This window comes from Bombina bombina, chromosome 4 (assembly GCF_027579735.1).
Source record: "Bombina bombina isolate aBomBom1 chromosome 4, aBomBom1.pri, whole genome shotgun sequence".
NCBI lineage: Eukaryota > Metazoa > Chordata > Amphibia > Anura > Bombinatoridae > Bombina > Bombina bombina.
Genome location: NC_069502.1, coordinates 768,539,119 through 768,556,523, shown reverse-complemented (window position 1 = coordinate 768,556,523; position 17,405 = coordinate 768,539,119). Strand labels below are relative to the sequence as shown.

The following is a 17,405-nucleotide window of genomic DNA, read 5'->3' as shown; positions in this document are numbered from 1 at the left end:
TATGGGGTTTTGTGCCTCTTCCTCGTTCCTTTACGGGGGATCTCGTGGCTGGAGATTCGTTGCTAATCTCTGGGCCTGGTCATTAAGGGGAAATTTTGTTCTCCCTGGTCCTTTGGACTTTACCAGTCGCCTCGGTGCTGGGACTGGTTGCTTGGAGTAGGGGTCAGGAATTCTGACTGTTCTCTTGAGCATCGACCGCGTATCATGAGGGACTACTGAGTTCTCCTTCCTTACATGGGAGGCCTCGTGGTGGTACCTTCCCTCTGCGAGTTGCTGGTTTCTCATTCTTCCCTGTGTTCTGATAGGGGGAAGTTGATCTGCACTGTTTTCAGACATTTTCTCTCTCCCTAGATGGTTTGGTTACGAATTTCCTATCTACCTTGTCCAGTTTTTGTAGGCTTGACACTTAGTTGGAGCTCCTTTCAGATGAAAGCCTGTGGCTTTTGACTGGGGCGTAAACGGATATTCCTATCTGTTTTGTCTGTTCAGTTTCTTAGTGCTGGATAGCGCTCTGTGGTAAGGTAGAGGGTTCTACATTTTGTCCTTTTAGGACTTTGGTTCTGGTTAGGACTTTACATTGGTTCCTTGGGATTCATGTAAGAGGTGGTCTGGAACTTTCCTTCTGTTGCTCTCCTCTGTCAGTAGAGTATTTCCTATGCGAATTTGTCCTAATACAGCCTTGTAGTTCGCTCCTTCTTCATTGGTTTGCCCCTGTTTTTTTGGGGTTTATTTTGGTGGTCTTTTTGGACTTCCTTATCTGATTTTCCTTCTTCTTCTTCTGGAAGATTGTGTGGGGAATTTTGGTGTCCCCCTTCCCATTGGTCAGGGAGAGGTTTTTCCTTGGCTGGCTTAGAGTCAGCAGGAGTTTTGTCTCCTCAGAGGTTTTTGTGCTCAGTGGAGTCTAGGGATCTGAGTGGTCTCTAGCAAGGCTCTTTATGATTCTAACTGTTGGGCAGTTACTGGGTCCTTTTCCTTTTGATCTGTTCTGTGTCTGTGTATGCAGTTTTTTATCGGGAGTTTGGGTTATATCAGGCTGTGGTGCCCTCAGAATGGGCCGCATTTTTATTCCCACCCGTTTTGCATTCAGTGTCCTCTATAGCTTGGGTATTGTTTTCCCAAAGTAATAAATGCAGCTGTGGACTCTCCCCGTTTAACCCTTTCGTGACAGGGTTAAAGTGTCTACATCGGAACACCTGTTCCGATGTAGACAAATTGAAACTACGCGATTGTGCATACGATCGCGAGATTTCAATTATTGGATCGCATCTGGGGGGCGTCCCTACAACCCTAGGAACGCCCTCCAGACCGCGATCAAGTCCTTGAAGCGCAGAAGGCTTCAGGACAGCCGTTTGATATGACGTTCTATTCCGTCATAACGGCTTTAAAGCCCAGTGTAAATATGACGGAATAGAACGGCATAACGGCGTTAAAAGGTTAAGAAGAAAAACTTAAATTATGCTTACCAGATAATTTTCTTTTCTTCTGACGGGGAGAGTCCACAGCCCCCCTGCCCGTGTTGTTTTCATGGGGCGGCCTTAAATATTTGTTCTTCTAGCACCCATTTTTTTTTTTTTTACTCTCATATTTCTCCTACTGTTTCTTGTTCCCTTGGCAGAATGACTGGGGGATGAGGGAAGTGGGGGAGGTATTTAAGCCTTTGGCTGGGGTGTCTTTGCCTCCTCCTGGTGGCCAGGTTCTGTATTTCCCAAAAGTAATGAATGCAGCTGTGGACTCTCCCCGTCAGAAGAAAATAAAATTATCTGGTAAGCATAAGTTAAGTTATATATATATATATATATATGTGTGTGTATATATATATATATCTATTTATATGTGAGTGTGTGTGCTTTTTTTTTTATTATCAATTTGAAGACAATGGGCATGCTTGACATAGACATGACGATGGTAACGTTGTCCTTCATCGCCTTTATTGCATAGTAGTAGTTAATAAATGTAGTGTTCTGCACAATATGACAGAAAAAATAGGACTGCACAAAGTGGTGGTATGTCCAAAAAAAGAAAGAGGTGCGCCTATTCCATGCTACTCTTTGTAGGATAAATATTTGAATTCTAATATGATGTAATACTGTAAAACTATTATGAAAATTATAGTATGTTATATGATAATAATCAAATTCGAATACAAAGATATTGATGGTAATAGTATTACCCTTACAAGTGGTATAAATAATTTCCTTACAAATAATTACCACATTGACCGCAAGTATAAACACATATAATTTCCAAATTGACAACGAGTGTATAGTATATATTATAATATGTATACTTAATATGAGTGTATAGTATATATTATTAATATGTATACTTAAACACAGTCCTTAGTGCAAATGGTGTGTAATCGAATGTCCATAGGTGCCAATGATATCACAAAATGGTGGTCCAAAGAACTCCAAACAGATAACAGCTCTCTCCACAGTAACAGTAGGTGATGGCAGTATCCCTCGGACAGACAACAAATAACTAAGGGTTTATACTCACAAACGGGTTTGCACAATCAGTGCAATATCAAGCGGACCGTTGTCCGACATTGGTCGGGGTAATCTGCACCAAGGGTGTTTCTTCCTCAGAACCATTACAGGGGCGTGATCGCTGTAAGCAGCTGACCGGATTTGAGTGAGTCAGCCGAGCGGCTCTGAAGCTTCGGCTTGCTCAGTATTGCCCTGTATGTGCAAACACACTTGTGAGTACTGAGTTTGTAATACAGTGTTTGAGCTCGCATTTCTTTAGGTTTATCTGCACCAGAGCGCCTCTTCTTTGTCTTTTCAGGACGAGGGATTCTGCACAATATCTTTATACTTTTATATTTAATACTTAGTTTTAATGTTGTTGTTTTGTAGGAGAGAGTGTCATTTGCAGATGTATCAAGTTTTCTTATGTGCCTAAAATCAGAGGAATCCTTGTGCAGAGGAAGTATGCTATGGAAAGAGGTATGACCAAACCATTTGCTTTTATTATTTTTTTACATTTGATTTGGGTTTGTTATATTTTATTCTAATGCACTTACTTTTTTTTAGTTGTGTTCCTGGCTTTATAAAAATGACAACTCTTTCAAAAAACCATCTTCTGAATTTATGGAAAAAGATGGAAGATCTTCATTGAATCTCTATGTTTATTCTTTGATTGACAGTTACCTTAAAGTTCCTGCTTCGAAAGGTATGGTAAAACGTTAAAGGGACATTAAAGTTATAGTAACGTTACCAATAACTGGCAAAGGAATTGCAATCTTTGTTAATTTATATACAGGTTCATTCATGATTTGTCTCTAAAAATACCTTATAAAGCTTTCTTTATTTTGTAAGTGTATATTAATAAACCGCTACGGCATCCTCTGTCAATTTTTTTTTTCTTTTAAATTGTAAAGCTATCCAATAAAATCTAGCAAAGACTGGTGGGAAAAAACACCAAAAATTAAAGTTTTTTCACAGGTGTTAATTCCTACATCCTCCTATCAGTCACATTTTACTCTGTTCTTGTGCATGAGACACACATGCGCATTTGTTTGTTCTCTATTAGTAGATTGACAGGATTACCAGGATGCATCTTCAGCTAGCCGCTATACAAGTAAACAATGTATTGAGTTATGCACTATTTACTTTGTATCAGCGGTAAACCCCTTGCACATGCGTGCTGTGAATGTTCACAGGTTTGCGCAAATATGCTGTCGTAGAGAGTGGGTGTTACCACTCTTAATGTCACCAGCATTAAGAACAGGAAACAAAGGACAATGCTAGAAATATAAGTAAATTTTTATAACTTTTGGGTTATTACTTTAAAAAAAAACAAAAAAAAACTTATCTTTATTAAAATAATGAGACTTTAATGAGGACCCTTTATATAAGTGTTAACTTTACTTCCACTTTAAAGTGAAAATTAAATTTATAATTCAGGGTATATGAAACACATTTTTCTTTCATGATTGAGATAGAGAATACAATTTTAAACAACTTTCCAATTAACTTATATTATCTAATTTACTTCATTTTCTTAGTATTGTATATTGTATTATTCTTAGTATTGAATATTGTATTATTTTTAGTATTGTATATTGTATTATTCTTAGTATTGTATATTGTATTATTCTTAGTATTGTATATTGAAGAAGCAGCAATTCACTACTGGGAGCTAGCTGAACACATCAGGCAAGCCATTGAAAACAGGTATTTATGTACACCCACAATTCAGCAGCTTCTGAGCCTACCTAGGTATCCTTTTCAACAAAGGATGCCATGAGAGCAAAGCAAGTTATATATTAGAAGTAAATTGGAAAATTGTTTAAAATTTAATTCTCTATCTGAAACATGTCCCCTTCAATCTAGCATGGAACCTCCTTTGTTGAGTACTATTAATTTTCCCATTCATGGTAACATTACTCTTGGATTAGTTCCTCTTTTTTTCTATTTTGTAGGACAGGATTATATATATTTTTTTTCTCAGTTATATTATACTAGTCCCAAAGCCCGTGCACATGGGCCAAAATCCCCATCCACTTGGATCCCCTTCACTGCATTTTCTTTTCTGCATTGCAGGGGTCCCTCCTCCCGCCCCCCCTCCTACACCTGGGAGGTTCTGCTTTCTTATCCTCACAGTCTTTTGAAGTCTGACGCAGTCTCATGCGCAGTCACTGACTGATTCTTCCTTACAGCCAGGTATGTTTGTCTTGCGCTGCAGTCTCTACTGCGCATAACTGCATTGGACAAACATACCTGGCCTTTTCTAATATAGGATATGCTCTTTAGCTACTTCTTAGTCTGAACAAAAATATTCCATCCATCATGGCATAATATTTGGGTGAATTCCTTTTAGGAGTTGAAACTTGTCTGAAAAAAAAAAAAATTAATAACCCAGATACCTATTTATGTATAGCAGATACTATTTTTTTTATTTTAGCTTCTTTGCTTGCATTTCTAGAATACATGTTTGGTACTAAGTGCAGTATTTTTTATACATCAGATTTATCTTGGTCACATCTTATTGAGTGCAATGTTTCTTTTTTCATCTTCATTAGGGGGAAATGAGCTCATGCCAGACTGGTTTGAATCGAAACTTGTTTCCACCATGATTCTTTTGGCTGCTGATATAGAGCTCATGAGGAAAACAGACACGTAAGTGTAAAATAAAACACCTGTAAACACTACTCTTGCTTTCAAATCTCAGCTTAAAGGGGCATGAAAAAAATTGGAAAACCTTTTCCAGCTTCTGTTATATTTATTAGACAGGCAAAAAATTTGGTTTGTCCAAAACATTTGTTTTAACCAAGTTTTATCCATGCTGGCATTTGGTTTGGACGAATATTGGATTCAGATTCATTACCCTTATTTCCAATGGGAAAAGCTAATATAGACAATATTAACAAAAATCTTACATTATAATATATGAACAATTAAAATAACCATCTTTCAATGTTAAAAGGACATACAACTCCTGTATGACTAAACTCCATCATTTAGTGACAGAAGGCTGTCCCTAACATCAGTCATTAGTAATACTCTAGCAGGATTGGACAGGGGACGATGGATACATGAATGGTCAGACCCGCTGTCTATCATTACAAACAAAGGAGTTTATTAACCAAACAATATAACTCCTCCCCCTGCACCTCTTTTTGGTGCCAAACGGCATGAATGAATGAAGGAATCTATTTTGTCAAGCAATCATTTGTTTTTGTCCATTTTGTCCAATAATGTATTTGGCTGTTCGTATATCAAAGGTTCCGGTGAATCAGCATCCAAAGCCCAAATGCACATTTCTTAAAAAAAATAATCTTGGTATCTTTTGTTATTTTTTTTCCGTTCTTTGCATATCTAGATAGGCTCATGTGCCTAGAACACTATATGGCAGCAGTTTTGCAACAATGTAGTGAATTTATGCTCTGAAAATTATCTAACACATTTTCCTTTTGCACTTTTATGTACCTAAAAAAAACCTTTTTTATTTTTTTTATAATCTAGGATTTGGGTTTCTGTGACTGAAGGGACAATGTCACTTTAGAAACTTTAAGTAATACATTAATGGTATCCTGTAAAATGTGCAATTTGCTTTCTTTTTTTCCATATAAAGAATTGTACAAAAAAGGTTTTAAAGTTTTATTGTTAAAATGCTGTATATGTTTAACCCCTAAAAAAGGTGTTAAACACAAAGTTCAAGTCCACTTCAGAGCAGCAGTGCACTGCTGGGACCTAATCCAACACACTTGTTGAGCCACCAATCACTAGCAAAGCCCCAGTAGTACATTGCAGATCTTAAGCCTACCAAGGCATGTTTTTTTCAAGAAATAATACCAATAGAAAGAGTAAATTTGTTAATAGAAGGAAAATAAAAATCTTAAAATTGCCTACTCTGCAATAATAATAATAATAGTTTAACCCCTTAATGACCACAGCACTTTTCCATTTTCTGTCCGTTTGGGACCAAGGCTATTTTTACATTTCTGTGGTGTTTGTGTTTAGCTGTAATTTTACTCTTACTCATTTACTGTACCCACACATATTATATACCGTTTTTCTCGCCATTAAATGGACTTTCTAAAGATACCATTATTTTCATCATATCTTATAATTTACTATAAAAAAAATTATAAAATATGAGGAAAAAATTGAAAAAAACACACTTTTTCTAACTTTGACCCCCAAAATCTGTTACACATCTACAACCACCAAAAAACACCCATGCTAAATAGTTTCTACATTTTGTCCTGAGTTTAGAAATACCCAATGTTTACATGTTCTTTGCTTTTTTTGTAAGTTATAGGGCCATAAATACAAGTAGCACTTTGCTATTTCCAAACCATTATTTTTCAAAATTAGCGCTAGTTACATTAGAACACTAATATCTTTCAGGAATCTCTGAATATACATTGACATGTATATATTTTTTTTTAGTAGACATCCCAAAGTATTAATCTAGGCCCATTTTGGTATATTTCATGCCACCATTTCACCGCCAAATGCGATTAAATACAAAAAATCGTTCACTTTTTTACTAATTTTTTTCACAAACTTTTGGTTTCTCACTGAAATTATTTACAAACAGCTTGTGCAATTATGGCTTAAATGGTTGTAAATGCTTCTCTGGGATCCCCTTTGTTCAGAAATAGCAGACATATATGGCTTTGGCGTTGCTTTTTAGTAATTAGAAGGCTGCTAAATGCCACTGCGCACTACACGTGTATCATGCCCAGCAGTGAAGGGGTTAATTATGGAGCATGTAGGGAGCTTTTAGGGATACTTTTAGCTTTAGTGTAGTGTAGTAGACAACCCCAAGTATTGATCTAGGCCAATTTTGGTATATTTCATGCCACCATTTCACCGCCAAATGCGATCAAATTAAAAAAAACGTTAAATTTTTCACAATTTTAGGTTTCTCACTGAAATCATTTACAAACAGCTTGTGCAATTATGGCACAAATGGTTGTAAATGCTTCTCTGGGATCCCCTTTGTTCAGAAATAGCAGACATATATGGCTTTGGCGTTGCTTTTTGGTAATTAGAAGGCCGCCAAATGCCGCTGCATTTCACACGTGTATTATGGCTAGCAGTGAAGGGGTTAATTATGTAGCTTGCAGGGTTAATTTTAGCTTTAGTGTAGAGCTCAGCCTCCCACCTGAAACATGAGACCCCCTGATCCCTCCCAAACAGCTCTCTTCCCTCCCCCACCCCACAATTGTCCCCGCCATCTTAAGTACTGGCAGAAACTCTGCCAGTACTAAAATAAAAGCTATACTTGGGCTTTTTTTTGTTTGTTTTTTTGGCATATTTACATATGCTGCTGTGTAGGATCCCCCCTTAGTCCCCAACCTCACTGATCCCCCACCAAACAGCTCCCTAACCCTCCCCCTCTGCCTTAATGGGCGCCATCTTGGGTACTGGCAGCTGTCTGCCAGTACCCAGTTTAGTAACAAATGTGCCTTTTTTTTAAAAAAAAAATCCCTTTTCTGTAGTGTAGCTTTCCCCCCCCCCCCAAGACCACCCCCCCCACCCCTTCCAGATCCCTTAGATGTTTATTTGTAGCATTTATTTTATTTTTTATTTTAACATTTCACACACAACTTTTCCGTAGTGTAGCGGTTCCCTCCCGCTCCCGCCCCGTGCTTCCGCCCCCGATCCCGCCCCCCTTCTCTTCATTGATCACATCGATGGCCGCCCACCCGCCTCCCAGACTTGCTCCCACCCACCAACGATACCGGCCACCGATGTCCAGTGCAGAGAGGGCCACAGAGTGGCTCTCTCTGCATCGGATGGCCAAGGGGGGTTATTGCAGGATGCCTCCATATCGAGGCATCACTGCAATAACCGGAAAGCAGCTGGAAGCGAGCAGGATCGCTTCCAGCTGCTTTCCAGACCAAGGACGTACGCCACACGTCCTCGGTCATTAACTGTATTTTTTTTGAGGACGTGTGGCGTACGTCCTTGGTCATTAAGGGGTTAAAGGGGCATAAAATCCCATACTTTGATTTAGATGGTGCATACCATTTTAAACAACTGTCCAATTTGCTTCTATTATCAAATTTTCTTCATTCTTATTGTATTTGAAGGAACAACAATGCATTTGCGGGAGCTAGCTGAACACATTTGGTGAACCAAGAAACAAATTTGTGCAGCCACCAACAAGTGTGTAATACAGATCATTGGGAATATGTTAAAACGGAGAAGAAATTACAGTACAATGTCCCTTTAAAGTGTAGACTTTACATGTGTTTAACCCAAATGTGTGGGTTACACATATGGCTAGCTCGGATCACTAATGCAAGGTTAGCCACATTGGTTGTATTTACTCTAAAAAGAGTTACACGATTGGTGATGTTATTAATATATATAATATTCATGGTCTGTACAAAGAGTTGTTTGGAGCCCTGTTTATTCCAAGAAAATGACTAGCAGTCACACAAAAATGCCAGAGAAAATCAGATTTAGGCCACCATTTAACAAGTCACACATGTAAAAGGTTTCCATCTAGGGAACCTGTCCATCTGTGTTTGCATTGAGCAAGCAGTGGATGCTATTTGTCCACTGCCCACATTTATCATTGCACAATGAATTTCTTGTGCAGCACTGCTACTTGCTGTCATGTGCCCTGCCTATCACTCCAAACTAGTTTGTCCTAGGTATTTTAACTCAGCCACCTTTGAGTTGGTGGGGAGATTAAGAAGCAGCTGTTGTATGATCGAGTCTCAAATGCAAGGGCTCCAAATCAGCTTCCTCTGCTTGATAAATTTTGCCCTTAAATGGACAAAATCAAACTTAAAGGGACATTAAACTGCCGAGCACAACTACAAAAGAATAGTAACTACTCACTATGATTTTGCATTTCATCCTTTTCCTGTAGCTCTTTTCAAATCAGTTCTGTTTTAATAGCTTAAAAGGTGCCAGATACTGAAGCTCCACCTCTTTGTACTGGGGGTTGCCATCTTGGAGCTCAGATATTCTCACAGCCTTTGACACAAGCAGTGCACAGTCACAGATCAGTAATATTTGCCATTTTTTTTACAGCTGTATAATGTGCTTGGAGTAAGTGTGCATGATACACCCTAACCTGAAGTACTTTATACAGTTGACAACCTCATTCATATGTAAATACACACTGCTTCTGTCACAGGCTGTGAAAATACTTGAGCTCAGGTGGTTTTTTCAGGTATTCATTTGCTTCACTATTCGGTATTCATTTAATTCAAAACAAAACGAATACTCAATATTCATTAACGTTAAAACAAATGTTTATGTTACTATGCTGCTAGTGGCACAGTAGAGCACTATTACTTGCCTATAGCGTGCTGGGGAGCTGCACTAAACCGACATACTTTACATAGTTCAGGGCCGCGATAATATGAGGCTCAGTGCAGCAGATCTCAGAGCCTGCGCTAGAGGGCCTTCTTCTTTAACGCATGCTCTGGGGTCAACCACACTAAGCCCCCTATTAGCTAAGCCCTGGACTCGGTGAAGACGTATGTTGGATTTGCGGTGCTCCCTAGCTCCATATAAAAGTTACTTATAGCGGCTCCCCAGCACGCTATAAAAAAAGCTAATTTAAAGGGTAGCAAAGCTAAAAACTATGAGAGAAAATAAATTTGTTACCTATTAAATATGTTTTTTATGTATATACTTTACCTAAATTTTATAGAAAATTAAATATCATCGAAAATTTAATATCCATAGAAATAAGTTTCCCTCTATTGAAATAACCGTTGCTAGAATAGGATGATTAAATGTGTTCTATTCACATAAATTTCAAATGCATTTGTGCGATCAAAAGTATTTATTGTGTTACAATCATATAATTTAAAATACCTAAAAATATATAAAATACACAGCTGTATGTCTATATAGATAAAATATGTTGCTGATGACTCACAAAGTAAAAACAGATAATAATATAATATTAATGTTAATGAGAGAGCCCAGATTTCTTTCATGTAATTAGCAAGAGTCCATGAGCTAGTGACGTATGGGATATACATTCCTACCAGGAGGGGCAAAGTTTCCCAAACCTCAAAATGCCTATAAATACACCCCTCACCACACCCCCAATTCAGTTTTACAAACTTTGCCTCCGATGGAGGTGGTGAAGTAAGTTTGTGCTAGATTCTACGTTGATATGCGCTCCGCAGCAAGTTGGAGCCCGGTTTTCCTCTCAGCGTGCAGTGAATGTCAGAGGGATGTGAGGAGAGTATTGCCTATTTGAATGCAGTGATCTCCTTCTAAGGGGTCTATTTCATAGGTTCTCTGTTATCGGTCGTAGAGATTCATCTCTTACCTACCTTTTCAGATCGACGATATACTCTTATATATACCATTACCTCTGCTGATTCTCGTTTCAGTACTGGTTTGGCTATCTGCTATATGTAGATGAGTGTCCTGGGGTAAGTAAGTCTTATTTTCTGTGACACTCCTAGCTATGGTTGGGCACTTTGTTTATAAAGTTCTAAATATATGTATTCAAACATTTATTTGCCTTGACTCAGAATGTTCAACTTTCCTTATTTTCAGACAGTCAGTTTCATATTTGGGATAATGCATTTTAATTTAACATTTTTCTTACCTTAAAATTTGACTTTTTCCCTGTGGGCTGTTAGGCTCGCGGGGGCTGAAAATGCTTCATTTTATTGCGTCATTCTTGGCGCGGACTTTTTTGGCGCAAAAATTCTATTTCCGTTTCCGGCGTCATACGTGTCGCCGGAAGTTGCGTCATTTTTTGACGTTATTTTGCGCCAAAAATGTCGGCGTTCCGGATGTGGCGTAATTTTTGGCGCCAAAAAGCATTTAGGCGCCAAATAATGTGGGCGTCTTATTTGGCGCGAAAAAATATGGGCGTCACTTTTGTCTCCACATTATTTAAGTCTCATTTTTTATTGCTTCTGGTTGCTAGAAGCTTGTTCTTTGGCATTTTTTCCCATTCCTGAAACTGTCATTTAAGGAATTTGATCAATTTTGCTTTATATATATATGTTGTTTTTTCTCTTACATATTGCAAGATGTCTCACGTTGCATCTGAGTCAGAAGATACTACAGGAAAATCGCTGTCAAGTGCTGAATCTACCAAAGCTAAGTGTATCTGCTGTAAACTTTTGGTAGCTATTCCTCCAGCTGTTGTTTGTATTGATTGTCATGACAAACTTGTTAAAGCAGATAATATTTCCTTTAGTAAAGTACCATTGCCTGTTGCAGTTCCTTCAACATCTAAGGTGCAGAATGTTCCTGATAATATAAGAGATTTTGTTTCAGAATCCATAAAGAAGGCTATGTCTGTTATTTCTCCTTCTAGTAAACGTAAAAAATCTTTTAAAACTTCTCTCCCTACAGATGAATTTTTAACTGAACATCATCATTCTGATTCTGATGATTCCTCTGGTTCAGAGGATTCTGTCTCAGAGGTTGATGCTGATAAATCTTCATATTTATTTAAAATGGAATTTATTCGTTCTTTACTTAAAGAAGTACTAATTGCTTTAGAAATAGAGGATTCTGGTCCTCTTGATACTAATTCTAAACGTTTAGATAAGGTATTTAAAGCTCCTGTGTTTATTCCAGAAGTTTTTCCTGTTCCTAATGCTATTTCTGCAGTAATTTCCAAAGAATGGGATAATTTGGGTAATTCATTTACTCCTTCTAAACGTTTTAAGCAATTATATCCTGTGCCGTCTGACAGATTAGAATTTTGGGACAAGATCCCTAAAGTTGATGGGGCTATTTCTACCCTTGCTAAACGTACTACTATTCCTACGTCAGATGGTACTTCGTTTAAGGATCCTCTAGATAGGAAAATTGAGTCCTTTCTAAGAAAAGCTTATCTGTGTTCAGGTAATCTTCTTAGACCTGCTATATCTTTGGCTGATGTTGCTGCAGCTTCAACTTTTTGGTTGGAAACTTTAGCGCAACAAGTAACACATCGTGATTCTCATGATATTATTCTTCTTCTTCAGCATGCTAATAATTTTATCTGTGATGCCATTTTTGATATTATCAGAGTTGATGTCAGGTTTATGTCTCTAGCTATTTTAGCTAGAAGAGCTTTATGGCTTAAAACTTGGAATGCTGATATGGCTTCTAAATCAACTTTACTTTCCATTTCTTTCCAGGGTAACAAATTATTTGGTTCTCAGTTGGATTCCATTATTTCAACTGTTACTGGTGGGAAAGGAACTTTTTTACCACAGGATAAAAAATCTAAAGGTAAAAACAGGGCTAATAATCGTTTTCGTTCCTTTCGTTTCAACAAAGAACAAAAGCCTGATCCTTCATCCTCAGGAGAAGTTTCAGTTTGGAGACCATCTCCAGTCTGGAATAAATCCAAGCCAGCTAGAAAGGCAAAGCCTGCTTCTAAGTCCACATGAAGGTGCGGCCCTCATTCCAGCTCAGCTGGTAGGGGGCAGGTTACGTTTTTTCAAGGAAATTTGGATCAATTCTGTTCACAATCTTTGGATTCAGAGCATTGTTTCAGAAGGGTACAGAATTGGTTTCAAGTTGAGACCTCCTGCAAAGAGATTTTCTCCAACATAGGTGTGTCCGGTCCACGGCGTCATCCTTACTTGTGGGATATTCTCCTCCCCAACAGGAAATGGCAAAGAGCCCAGCAAAGCTGGTCACATGATCCCTCCTAGGCTCCGCCTTCCCCAGTCATTCTCTTTGCCGTTGTACAGGCAACATCTCCACGGAGATGGCTTAGAGTTTTTTAGTGTTTAACTGTAGTTTTTATTATTCAATCAAGAGTTTGTTATTTTAAAATAGTGCTGGTATGTACTATTTACTCTGAAACAGAAAAGAGATGAAGATTTCTGTTTGTAAGAGGAAAATGATTTTAGCAACCGTTACTAAAATCGATGGCTGTTTCCACACAGGACTGTTGAGAGGAATTAACTTCAGTTGGGGGAACAGTGAGCAGACTTTTGCTGCTTGAGGTATGACACATTCTAACAAGACGATGTAATTCTGCTAAATGTAAAGACTGAGCAAGTACCAAGATATCGTCCAAATAAGGAAATACCACAATACCCTGTTCTCTGATTACAGACAGCAGGGCACCGAGAACCTTTGTAAAAATTCTTGGAGCTGTAGCTAGGCCAAACGGCAGAGCCACAAACTGGTAATGCTTGTCCAGAAACGAGAATCTCAGGAACTGATAATGATCTGGATGAATCGGAATATGCAGATATGCATCCTGTAAATCTATTGTGGACATATAATTCCCTTGCTGAACAAAAGGTAAGATAGTCCTTACAGTTACCATCTTGAACGTTGGTATCCTTACATAATGATTCAATATTTTTAGATCCAGAACTGGTCTGAAAGAATTCTCCTTCTTTGGTACAATGAAGAGATTTGAATAAAACCCCATCCCCTGTTCCGGAACTGGAACTGGCATAATTACTCCAGTCAACTCTAGATCTGAAACACATTTCAGAAATGCTTGAGCTTTTACTGGATTTACTGGGACACGGGAAAGAAAAAACAGAATTTATGTTTACCTGATAAATTACTTTCTCCAACGGTGTGTCCGGTCCACGGCGTCATCCTTACTTGTGGGATATTCTCCTCCCCAACAGGAAATGGCAAAGAGCCCAGCAAAGCTGGTCACATGATCCCTCCTAGGCTCCGCCTTCCCCAGTCATTCTCTTTGCCGTTGTACAGGCAACATCTCCACGGAGATGGCTTAGAGTTTTTTAGTGTTTAACTGTAGTTTTTATTATTCAATCAAGAGTTTGTTATTTTAAAATAGTGCTGGTATGTACTATTTACTCTGAAACAGAAAAGAGATGAAGATTTCTGTTTGTAAGAGGAAAATGATTTTAGCAACCGTTACTAAAATCGATGGCTGTTTCCACACAGGACTGTTGAGAGGAATTAACTTCAGTTGGGGGAACAGTGAGCAGACTTTTGCTGCTTGAGGTATGACACATTCTAACAAGACGATGTAATGCTGGAAGCTGTCATTTTCCCTATGGGATCCGGTAAGCCATTTTTATTACAGAAAGAAAAAAAGGGCTTCACAAGGGCTTTTTAAGACTGTAGACATTTTCTGGGCTAAATCGATTTATATATAAACATATTTTATACTCCATAGCCTTGAGGAATTATTTTAATCTTGGGAATTATGTAAAATAACCGGCAGGCACTGTATTGGACACCTTATTCTCTAGGGGCTTTCCCTAATCATAGGCAGAGTCTCATTTTCGCGCCTCTATTGCGCACTTGTTTTTGAGAAGCATGACATGCAGATGCATGTGTGAGGAGCTCTGATACATAGAAAAGACTTTCTGAAGGCGTCATTTGGTATCGTATTCCCCTTTGGGCTTGGTTGGGTCTCAGCAAAGCAGATACCAGGGACTGTAAAGGGGTTAAATATAAAAACGGCTCCGGTTCCGTTATTTTAAGGGTTAAAGCTTCCAAATTTGGTGTGCAATACTTTTAAGGCTTTAAGACACTGTGGTGAAATTTTGGTGAATTTTGAACAATTCCTTCATACTTTTTCGCAATTGCAGTAATAAAGTGTGTTCAGTTTAAAATTTAAAGTGACAGTAACGGTTTATTTTAAAACGTTTTTTGTACTTTGTTATCAAGTTTTTGCCTGTTTAACATGTCTGAACTACCAGATAGACTGTGTTCTGAATGTGGGGAAGCCAAGGTTCCCAAGGTTCCTTCTCATTTAAATAGATTTATGTGACACAAAATTTAGAGAAAATGATGCCCAAGATGATTCCTCAAGTGAGGGGAGTAAGCATGGTACTGCATCATCCCCTCCTTCGTCTACACCAGTCTTGCCCACACAGGAGGCCCCTAGTACATCTAGCGCGCCAATACTCCTTACTATGCAACAATTAACGGCTGTAATGGATAATTCTATCAAAAACATTTTAGCCAAAATGCCCACTTATCAGCAAAAGCGCGACTGCTCTGTTTTAGAAAATACTGAAGAGCATGAGGACGCTGATGATATTGGTTCTGAAGGGCCCCTACACCAGTCTGAGGGGGCCAGGGAGGTTTTGTCTGAGGGAGAAATTTCAGATTCAGGGAAAATTTCTCAACAAGCTGAACCTGATGTGATTACATTTAAATTTAAATTGGAACATCTCCGCGCTCTGCTTAAGGAGGTGTTATCCACTCTGGATGATTGTGAGAATTTGGTCATTCCAGAGAAACTATGTAAAATGGACAAGTTCCTAGAGGTCCCGGGGCCCCCCGAAGCTTTTCCTATACCCAAGCGGGTGGCGGACATTGTAAATGAAGAATGGGAAAGGCCCGGTATACCTTTCGTCCCTCCCCCCATATTTAAAAAATTGTTTCCTATGGTCGACCCCAGAAAGGACTTATGGCAGACAGTCCCCAAGGTCGAGGGGGCGGTTTCTACTCTAAACAAACGCACCACTATACCCATAGAAGATAGTTGTGCTTTCAAAGATCCTATGGATAAAAAATTAGAAGGTTTGCTTAAAAAGATGTTTGTTCAGCAAGGTTACCTTCTACAACCAATTTCATGCATTGTTCCTGTCACTACAGCAGCGTGTTTCTGGTTCGATGAGCTAGAAAAGGCGCTCAATAATAATTCTTCTTCTTATGAGGAGATTATGGACAGAATTCATGCTCTCAAATTGGCTAATTCTTTCACCCTAGACGCCACTTTGCAATTGGCTAGGTTAGCGGCGAAAAATTCTGGTTTTGCTATTGTGGCGCGCAGAGCGCTTTGGTTAAAATCTTGGTCAGCGGATGCGTCTTCCAAGAACAAATTGCTTAACATTCCTTTCAAGGGGAAAACGCTGTTTGGCCCTGACTTGAAAGAGATTATCTCTGATATCACTGGGGGCAAGGGCCACGCCCTTCCTCAGGATAGGTCTTTCAAGGCCAAAAATAAACCTAATTTTCGTCCCTTTCGCAGAAACGGACCAGCCCCAAGTGCTACGTCCTCTAAGCAAGAGGGTAATACTTCTCAAGCCAAGCCAGCCTGGAGACCAATGCAAGGCTGGAACAAAGGAAAGCAGGCCAAGAAACCTGCCACTGCTACCAAGACAGCATGAGATGTTGGCCCCCGATCCGGGACCGGATCTGGTGGGGGGCAGACTCTCTCTCTTCGCTCAGGCTTGGGCAAGAGATGTTCTGGATCCTTGGGCACTAGAAATAGTCTCCCAAGGTTATCTTCTGGAATTCAAGGGGCTTCCCCCAAGGGGGAGGTTCCACAGGTCTCAATTGTCTTCAGACCACATAAAAAGACAGGCATTCTTACATTGTGTAGAAGACCTGTTAAAAATGGGAGTGATTCATCCTGTTCCTTTAGGAGAACAAGGGATGGGGTTCTACTCCAATCTGTTCGTAGTTCCCAAAAAAGAGGGAACATTCAGACCAATCTTAGATCTCAAGATCCTAAACAAGTTTCTCAAGGTTCCATCGTTCAAAATGGAAACCATTCGAACAATTCTTCCTTCCATCCAGGAAGGTCAATTCATGACCACGGTGGATTTAAAGGATGCGTATCTACATATTCCTATCCACAAGGAACATCATCGGTTCCTAAGGTTCGCATTTCTGGACAAGCATTACCAGTTTGTGGCACTTCCGTTCGGATTAGCCACTGCTCCAAGGATTTTCACAAAGGTACTAGGGTCCCTTCTAGCGGTGCTAAGACCAAGGGGCATTGCAGTAGTACCTTACTTGGACGACATTCTGATTCAAGCGTCGTCCCTTCCTCAAGCAAAGGCTCACACGGACATTGTCCTGGCCTTTCTCAGATCTCACGGGTGGAAAGTGAACGTAGAAAAAAGTTCTCTATCTCCGTCAACAAGGGTTCCCTTCTTGGGAACAATAATAGACTCCTTAGAAATGAGGATTTTTCTGACAGAGGCCAGAAAATCAAAACTTCTAAACTCTTGTCAAATACTTCATTCTGTTCCTCTTCCTTCCATAGCG

At 39.1% G+C, this 17,405-nt stretch overlaps 1 protein-coding gene across 1 annotated transcript in view; it reads left to right on the top strand.

Annotated features, from left to right (window-relative positions):
- TARBP1 (TAR (HIV-1) RNA binding protein 1) overlaps nucleotides 1–17,405 on the top strand; it is a 454,905-nt gene that overhangs the window by 49,957 nt on the left and 387,543 nt on the right. The window contains exons 9-11 of the mRNA XM_053711098.1: nucleotides 2,859–2,948; nucleotides 3,036–3,174; nucleotides 5,027–5,123. Of these exons, the coding sequence (XP_053567073.1) occupies nucleotides 2,859–2,948; nucleotides 3,036–3,174; nucleotides 5,027–5,123 (326 nt within the window). The remainder of the gene's footprint in view (nucleotides 1–2,858; nucleotides 2,949–3,035; nucleotides 3,175–5,026; nucleotides 5,124–17,405) is intronic.